Source organism: Penaeus chinensis, chromosome 9, assembly GCF_019202785.1.
Source record: "Penaeus chinensis breed Huanghai No. 1 chromosome 9, ASM1920278v2, whole genome shotgun sequence".
Taxonomy (NCBI): Eukaryota; Metazoa; Arthropoda; class Malacostraca; order Decapoda; family Penaeidae; genus Penaeus; species Penaeus chinensis.
In genome coordinates this window covers 11,220,942-11,230,881 of record NC_061827.1, presented here as the reverse complement: position 1 = coordinate 11,230,881, position 9,940 = coordinate 11,220,942, and the positions used below count along the sequence as shown (strand labels likewise).

The 9,940-nt window shown below is 36.2% G+C and overlaps 2 protein-coding genes across 2 annotated transcripts; both read right to left on the bottom strand.

The window, feature by feature from the left end:
• Positions 1-211: 211 nt before the first annotated feature.
• On the bottom strand, positions 212-1,215 carry LOC125029213 (protein lethal(2)essential for life-like). The gene is made up of 2 exons (XM_047619097.1): positions 757-1,215; positions 212-577 (listed from the first exon to the last, which is right to left on the bottom strand). Exons 1-2 carry the CDS (start codon positions 1,039-1,041, stop codon positions 344-346), a joined length of 519 nt encoding a protein of 172 aa, XP_047475053.1. The 5' UTR covers positions 1,042-1,215; the 3' UTR covers positions 212-343.
• A 1,641-nt stretch (positions 1,216-2,856) lies between these two features.
• LOC125029214 (protein lethal(2)essential for life-like) lies at positions 2,857-4,019 on the bottom strand. The gene is made up of 2 exons (XM_047619098.1): positions 3,478-4,019; positions 2,857-3,125 (listed from the first exon to the last, which is right to left on the bottom strand). The coding sequence occupies exons 1-2, from the start codon at positions 3,754-3,756 to the stop codon at positions 2,892-2,894; spliced, it is 513 nt and encodes a 170-aa protein (XP_047475054.1). The 5' UTR covers positions 3,757-4,019; the 3' UTR covers positions 2,857-2,891.
• Positions 4,020-9,940: the final 5,921 nt, after the last annotated feature.

The following is a 9,940-nucleotide window of genomic DNA, read 5'->3' as shown; positions in this document are numbered from 1 at the left end:
GGTAGACCAATTTTAGTTTTTACTAGTTTTTCGAAAAAGAATCATGGAAGCGCAGGTCACAAATAGTGAACCCTCTTTGCATTTGACACGTACCTTTTCTTCAAGAGTTTCGAAGAACCCTCTTCTATACAATTTATGCGACAGTCGATGTTTTTTTTTTTTTTTCGATAAGTTCACGAAAAAGGAAGGTAAGTAAAGTCATACACACATATAAACAAGTATCATTTATTTTAAAAATAGCAAAAGCTTTATTCATTTTAACATTATCCTAAACAAAAATAAATTGTTACTTAAACGTACATTTTAAATTATTTTACAATTTCAGATAATGGAATATAATTTCCTATATTGCCTGTGGAATCTTCGGAGCCGTGATAGTCAAGACGCCATCAGAAGACATTGCGGAAGTCACGTCCTCCATGTTCACTTTGCCAGGGAAGTTGAAACGTCGGTAGAAGTTTTTCATGGATTTGAAGTCGTCCTCTTCCTTTTCCACTCGACCCTCCACCACCACCTGATTATCTTCCACTCTAACCTTAACGTCTCCACTCTTGAAGTCATGAACATCCAGCACAACCTGTATATAGAATAATTTAAGAAAATGTTTCTTGTATTTTCCTTGTATCTAAATAACCTGTTTCCGTGACCTAGATAATTTCTGAGAAACATAATTTTTTCATTTTTTTAACGTTTCTTCTTTCTTTATTAGAATTGGTGTTTTTGCGATCTGCATTGTTTTTAGATACTAAAACTAACCTTATGATTCTGGTCGTCTTCACTGAAGGCCATGACTTGGTTCTTTTGCTGCAAATTGCGCTCTCTTACACGTCTGTAGCTACTCATGAGATCACTCACGGATTTGCTTTCTCCCCACGTATCCAGGATTTGGTCGATGGCTGTCTCAAAGTGCTTCCGAATATCCTCGAAGAAAGAATCATGGAAGAAAAGTCCCTTCTGAACGATGGGGAGAAGTGAATCCTCGTTGCATTTAGATTCTTCCGGTGTCTGTTCAGTAAGGGTGGTAGTATTCTTGTTCTCCATTTTTCTCTAGCGCAAGTCTCGTGGAAATGTAGATAAAGCTAAAGCTTGTTCTGTTCTCTCAAAGAGTGTTGTTTCTGTTGTGTCTATCAGAAGGCGGCTGCTGCTGCTTTTATGTGGCGCGAGTTGGATGTGTGCCCAATGTCCACCTTCGTTTGGACGCAAGATTATGGTATGCTTGGCAACATCTTGATTTCGAATTTCTTGAAACTTCCAGATTTTAACAAAGTAATTAAAGTGAATACATACGATACAAACATGCGGTAAATGCTTCCATACTAATTATGCGTCGTTATAGATATACAAGTACTACATCATCATTTATATACAGATATACATAAACATATACATTCATATGTACATATATGTATATATATATTTGCGCACAACCACACACACACTTCTATATAAATTTAGATATCCATATATATATATACATATATACATACATATATATATAAACATATAAGCACATACACGTACACTTATATTACCCTTACACGCACATAAACACACACACAGACATATATATATATATATATATATATGTGTGTGTGTGTGTGTGTGTGTGTGTGTGTGTGTGTGTGTACGTATGTATGTATATGAATAAATATATATGTAATGTTTTTATTTTTTGTTTCAAGTATTTCTTGCAAAATCAACAGCTACCATTTACACTTTGCATGAGTAATTTACAAAATATATATGCATGCGTATGTATATATATGTATGTATATAAATACGTGTGTGTATATGTATATGTATATGCATATGTATATATATATATATATATATATATATATATATATATGTGTGTGTATAAGTTTTGTGTCGCAATCCATGCGACATAAAAACAATCCATGCTTTTTCGATAGGTTCGCGAAGAATACATACATACATATAAAATATGCAGTATATTGATATCATAATTACATATTTATATACTTATATGTATATGTATCAATAGAAATTGAAATATGTATATATATGTATACTTTGAATGTAACATACATATAATCATTACATAACATATATATACATATATATCATTTCAAGTGTGTGTGGCACACGACTGTCTTGTAGCAGCGTGCACACATAGTACTACTCTGGCGAATGAATCCAAAGTTAATTGTCCATGATGACTGAAATCATCGGATATCAAGCTTTACTTTTTCGCGGTATCCGTGACGAAAATAACTAGAAAGAGTGTCACTCACGGTGGCTAGTCACTGAAACAGCAGCGCTGCGTGACTGAGGCTTCCCCAGCGCTTGGGTATGCTTCATACTCGTCTACTTCTCATTGTACCCTTAAAACATATCGCGGCTACGAAACATTTTCGTTTTAAATCAGTGTTTCATAGAAGAAAAAAATATTTAGAAACATACGAAAAATCAACCCTGATAATAGTAACGAACTGCGATACACATTCTTTCGCTGTCTCTGTCCCTTTTATTTTGTTTAACTTTGTTTCTTTACTCCTTCGAATCACGTGGTATGCAGTAGGAAGCCCTCAGCGGGCCAAGTCTGGCTCGGGAGCCAGGTTTAAACTAGTAAACATGGCACAGGTTACACTAGTTAGAAGTGAATCCTCTTTGCATTTGGAACACATTTTTTTTCATGAGTTTCGAAGAACCATCTGTTATGAAATTTATACAACACTAAGGAAACGATGGTATTTTTTCGATTATTTTCGCGAAAATAAGCAAAGTAACACACAAATGTAAACAAATACGATTTATTAAAAAGAATACATAAATAAATGAACTTAATTTCTATAGTCTGCAAATCAACAATATATAGACATACATTATATTTTAACTTATATCATAATTTTATCTCATTAAATATTTTTCTATGCTGCCTGTGGAATTTTCGAAGCCGTGATAGTCAAGACGCCATCGGAAGACATTGCAGAAGTCACACCCTCCATAGCCACTTTGCCTGGGAAGTTGAAGCGTCGACCGAAGCTTTTCATGGACTTGAATTCGTCCTTTTCTTTTTCCACTTCACCTTCCACCACCACCTGATTGTCTTCCACTCTAACTTTAACGTCTCCTCTCTTAAAGTCATGAACATCCAGCACAACCTGTATATAGAATCAATGAAGAGTATTGGTTTCCCCTTGTTTTTCTTTTCCTCTTTCATTTTAATAAATGTCTAAATATTCTGTTTGCATGACCTAGATCATTTCTGAAAAAAAAAATCCTTACCTTCAATTTCATTTTTTTTTTTTTTAATTAATTGTTTCTCTTGTTCATGCATACGATTATTAGAATTGGTATTTTTGGGATCTGCATTGTTTTTAGATACTAAAACTAACCTTGTGATTCTGGTCGTCTTCGCTGAAGGCCATGACTTGGTTCTCTTGCTGCAAATTGCGCTCTCTTACACGTCTGGTATTTTTGGGATCTGCATTGTTTTTAGATACTAAAACTAACCTTGTGATTCTGGTCGTCTTCGCTGAAGGCCATGACTTGGTTCTCTTGCTGCAAATTGCGCTCTCTTACACGTCTGTAGCTACTCATGAGATCCCTAACGGGCCTGGCTTCTCCCCACGTATCCAGGATTTGGTCGATGGCTGTCTCAAAGTGCTTCCGAATATCCTCGAAGAAAGAATCGTGGAAGGTAAGCCCCTTCTCAACGATGGGGAGAAGTGAATCCTCTTTGGGAGATTCAGTTTTTTGTTCATTCAGAGTGGTATTATTTTTTTTCTCCATATTTCTCTTGGAAATGTAGATAAAGCTACAGCTTGTTCTGTTCTCTCACGGAGTTTTGTTTATATTGTGTCTAGCAAGAGGCGGTGGCTGATGCTTTTATGTGGCGCGAGTTGGGTGTGCGCCCACTTTCCACCTCCATCTGGACGCGTCACGGAATGCTTGGCAACAACTTCTTGAAACTTCTAGCTCAAAGTTTAAATGAATGCATACAATACAATCATACGGTAAAATCTTTATTACTAACTTTGCGTTTTTCATTGATATATTCCATCATCTAAAGGGGCGTCATTTATATATAGACACAAAAATTTATATATATATAAATATATACGCAAACAAACATATACTGTATGTTTATCTGTACCTATATATATCTACATGTATTGCTAAAGGGACTATATATGTGCACACATGTGATTGTGTGTACATATATATGAATGTATACATATCTATATATGTGCGTGAGTGTACTAAAACACACACACATATATATATGTTTACATATATTTATATACACAAACAAAAACAAATATATATATACACAGTAGCGCGATTACACATACACACACACACACATATATATATATATATATATATATATATATATATATATTACATGCATGTGTATGTATATTTCTTATACATATGTGTGTGTCTGTGTCTGTGTGTATAAATGCATGTAAACATATACATATATATGTATAAACACATGTATGTATATCATATATATATATATATATATATGATATATATACATAGATGTGTATGTGTGTGCTTATACATACACATATATATGTATATATATATATATATATATATATATATATATATATGTATGGATGTATGTCTATTTACATATATATCTACTTTGTATATCTGCCTGTGCCCACATTATTTAATATATATCTTGCAAAATTAATAGCTTCCATGTACACTATGCCTCGGAAATATACAAAAAAAAAAACAACAGTAATTTGATTAATTGCTCATATAAACCTGACAACTAACCTTTAAACATATTATCATTTATTATTTCTTAAAGGGTCACTCAGAGGGATGTAAACTTCCTCTTGCACAGAGCGCTTGGTAGACGATCGTTCCATTTTAATTAATATCATTGGAAAATAATCATAGAAACACAGGTCACAACAATCGGGAGAAGTGAACTCTCTTTGCATTTGGTACTTTGTTATTTTTCTGAAAGTTTCGAAGGACTATCTGTTATGAAAGCAACAATAACAATCGGAAAAGGAAGACAGACTTTTTTTTTTGTTCAATATTATCTAAAATAATACAGTCACTTTAGCATTCATTGTCTTTAATATTATATTATAATTTCAGCTAATGAAATGTTTTCTTATGCTGCCTGTGAAATCATCTGTATGACCATCCTATGTATAAACACACAATCACTATAAATATACATGTGTACTGATAAGTATTAGTACAAACACAAGCACGCGCACATATATATATATATTTGTTTATTTATTTGTTTATTTATATGTATTTGTATGTTTATATTATATATACATATGAGTATATATATGTGTGTGTGTGTGTATCTACATATCTATAACTGTGTGGAAAGACTATATGTATATACATTTGTGTATATATGTATATATATAATTATAACATACATATATTTCCTTATACATGTAAAGTATTTCCTGCCTAGGTAATTGACAAAAACTATCCATTGATTAATTTGTTCATGTGATCCTAACAACTAACCTGTAATGCTTTTAAACGTACATGTCTCCTAAAAGGGTTATTCAAGCGCTTGGTAGACCAATATTAGTTTTTACTAGTCTTTCGAAAAATAATCATGGAAGCATAGGTCACACAGAGTGAACCCTTTTTGCATTTGACACTTGTATCTTTAATTCCAGCGTTTCGAAGAACCCTCTGTTTATGCGACAGTCGTTTTATTATTATCATTATTATTATTATTATTTATTTCGATAAAAGTTAAGTTAAGTTAAGTAAGTTTATTTACCACCCTGGCTATCTGCTCAGGCGTGGGCAATCATGATTACAGTTTTATATACATCTAACACAGTACAATAGTCTGTGACTACTGTAATTGTACATGGTAGTATAGAAACATGTCATACATCATACAAAAATAATACGTTGATATGATCTTGCCGTGTTTACATAACACTGTGTTTTTTGTTTCCGGCAGTTTTACATAGTAAATTTAGGATATAATACGAGCATATCTTCCAATGTATCAGATGAAATGAAATATTCACATAGTTCTTTATACCTCATGTTAGGTGGTCTGAAAGGCTGTATCACATGACATTCCGAGATATAATGCTCAAGCGTTCGCTTGTTTTCTTCGTTACACAGTCTACATTTAGTTTCATCTGCACTTTTTGCACCGTGCAGTTGCCAATACATTCTGTAACCTAAACGTATTCTGGCAATAACCACGTCACATTGTCTGGTTTGACTTCGGTGCCACCCATAGGAGGGCTTGCTATCTCTATACTGATCGTAGTGCCTTATGGTACAGCTTTCAGGCCTTTGAGTGTTTGTCAGATCTACTAGTTCTTCCTTATGAGAACTTTTCAATATATGTGCAACCCTAGCAAGAGGCATCCCAAGATCTATGTTCACAGTATCTTTGCTACAGGCTTCCTTCGCCAATTTGTCGACGTGGTCGTGCTTGCTTATGCCAACATGAGATGGTATCCATACAAATTGAATGTTAAAATTACGCTCTATTGCACAAGTTACGTTACGCTTAATGCAACTCACAATTTCCTCATCGCCACCTGCTTTGAAAGAATTTAGTGTCCGAAGAGCACTCTGAGAATCACAGAAAACTACTCCAGAGCCCCGAGACATTACGAATTCCGTTGCAAGGAGTATACCTGCCAGCTCCGTTTGTGTAGTGCTGGCCCAATTTTGCACTCTCATATTAACTTGATGTTTTAGTAGGCCATTTTTGTATACAGTACAAGCACAACCAGCTTTGTATCCAGACTGTACGGATCCGTCAACGTAACACTCGTATACATCATCGCCCATAGACTCTGTGTGTTCCTTCACCGTTGCTAATGCAATTTGTTGTAACACGCAATTATGCACACTGTTTTTTTGTGGTAGACACGTAAGGTGCACGATCAATTTTGATTTTTTCCATGGTGGAATGGATCGACCCTGTGGTATTTTACTAATTGGGACATTGAGCTTTGTAATGTTCATGGAGATTTTGTGTATTAGAGGGCGCGCGTGTGTGTGATTAGTCACGTCTGCTTGCGTGATTTTATGCTGCATTTGTTTTTTGGAAGTCTGAAAGATACAAGGGTTCCCTCAGAGCTTTGACCCCAAATATAGTGGAAGTAAATATTATTCTATCAGAGATGGATGGTAGGTTAAGTTCCGACCTCATGTTTACTATCCTTGCTGTTCTCGGGGCGCCGAGGATAATCCTCATGGCTTCATTTTGCACTACCTCCAAGCCATTTATTTCTGATTCCTTACATTGCAACAAGTGCAGTGCATGGTAGTCTACAACTGATCTTATAAAAGCCAAGTAAAACAGTCTAGCGAGCTTAACATTGATGCCATGTTCTCTTCCAACAAGAACTTTCAACGGTTTCAGTCTCTCCCAGAGTCTCTTTTTCAGGGAAGGGATCAGGTCTGCATCATTTATGTTCACCCAGAGATATTTATATTTATGACACATGTCAAGCTCTTGGTCACCTATGCGAAAAGTGGGTAGGGGTATGATACATGGATTGAGAGCCATTGTTTTCTCAGTGGATATGACTAATCCACACTCATGAGCCCTAGTTGTGAGTTTGTCGAGAATTATTTGCATCCTCTCTTGTGATGATGCTTTGACACATATGTCATCAGCATAGCATATAATGGATTCACCATCCCCAAGTGGAATATCTGCCACCAGCTTGTGCATGAGGACATTGAACAACATAGGGCTGAGAACTCCTCCCTGTGGCGTCCCAAGTTCAAAAGATTGTGTGGTGGAACTTCTCACTCCCCTGAACAAGACACTTGCAGATCTGTTCGAAAGATACATTCTAATCCAGCTCAATAATTTACCCCGGATGCCAAAGCTTACTAATTGTTTTAGGATAATTTCTCTGTTTGCAATGTCAAAAGCTGACTTAAGGTCAAGAAAAACAGTGTGCTTCCCTGGATTAGAGTTTGAGTAGTACTCTGCAAAGCAATGTTGTGTGCTACGTCCCGTTATGAATCCGTACAGTCTGTGAGATAATTTACCTTGCAACCTGTACCTGAGTCTGTTCAAAATTATCCTTTCTAGAACTTTGCAGATACATGAGGTTAGTGAGATTGGGCGGTATTTATCAGTGTTTGGTTTCGGTATAGGGATGATTAGACTGCGCGTCCAGAATACCTTCTGACAAACTTAACCTGCACAGGTGCAAAAGGGGATTACCAGGTACCTGAGCTATAAGGCGGAGGACACTATAGGTAATTCCATCTTCACCTGGTGCAGACGCTTTTCCTTTGAACAGTGCATTGTTCAGCTCCCACTCAGTAATCTCAGCAAAGTCTGAAGGGTCTGTCTCAGAACATCCAATCTCAATGGCAAATTTACGTGCAATTTTAGACTGACTAAGGTGGTTCTGAATATTTGTGGGAAGTGAGCTCAATTTGGACGCTCCAGCCCATTGACTAAGGAGCATGTCTGCTTGTGCAAGAGGACTATGGAATTGCGGGGTGTTAGTTCTTTTGCCTGAGAGTCGATTAATTTTTTTCCAGACCTCAGACATTGAGGTGTTATTGTTTATGCTTTGTAGGAACTGTTCAAAGCGTTCTTTTCTAAAAAGAGTTTTTAAATCCCGTAGATTTTTGTTATCCTTAAGAAACTGAATAAGATTGTCAGGTGTATTGTCCTGCTTGTAGATATCACAAAGCTCCTGAACTCGCTTTTGTTCCCTTAATAGTGTAGGGTCACTGACCCACTTAGGTTGTTTTAGGCGTTGTGAATTGTTGCTCTTTAAGGTTTTCTTTGGACAGACCCAGGTGTTGTAGTAATCAGTGACCACTTTCATCATGTCCATGGAGAATTTATCAACACTCGTTACTGTGTAATCGTTATACCAGTCATAAATACGTGATTTAAAGTGGTGCTCAAGGTAAGGAGGAATAGAAATTTTAAGCCTATTTGTTTTTGCAGATGGACTATTATCAACAGCGTATCTCGTTACTATTGCAAAGTGGTCACTGATTAGCTCTGTTGCAAGCATGCTTCTGACGTTTCCATGCACAAGATCCCTTCCTATTACATAATCTAGCCTACCCCCCGCCACGTGAGTTTTCCTGTCTGTATCATATACGGTCATAGATCTATCGTTCACAAAATTTCGGAACTCTTCGCCATTTTCATTGCATTGACTGTCTCCAAATGTATAATGCCTAGCATTAAAATCCCCCATGCATATTGTGCCGTGATTCTGAAAGTTGGGCAGTGAATCAGTTTGAAACTTTCTACACCTTGCGTATACATTGTACAGAGAGAAAAACCCAGAGGCTGTTCGAATGTGTAAATGCTGATATTGCACATTATTGTCATCAGACTTCTGCACCAAATTATGCGGTATGGTGTCACTGACATAAGTCAATAGGCCTGTCATCCCTGTGTTCGTATAGGAGTGGTACCCTCTAATTCTAGGGGCGGTTTTTATTTTAGTGGCTTATGTGAAGGGCTCTTGAAGACAGATAACGTCAACATTATGGTTATGAATGTAGTAGAGCAAGTCATTAATTCTACGGTTGACACCACGTATATTCCATGAGAGAAACGTAATTATTTTCTTGTCCCCCATCACACCCTATGATTAGCTGATTGGTCAAATTTGTGTTTGATGAAGCCCTTTAGTTTGCAGATTTCTTGTACAGCATTACATATCTGTGCTGCATCTTGTTTATTTACACTGATTCTGCGCGCTTTCCTCATATTGATATTATACGTATAATCCGTACCTGATATCATTTTCTGAGTGATGTCCCATAGTTCGTCCGTTTCCTGCATATTTCCGTAGGCGTTGTTTTCACTGTTACTGTCGTCACCGTTTTTAGATGATTCGTCGATGGTATCTTGAGTAATAACATTATCACAGACCTCATTCGTATTTTCGACATCACTAACATCATCAGAAATCATATTTTCCCTGTC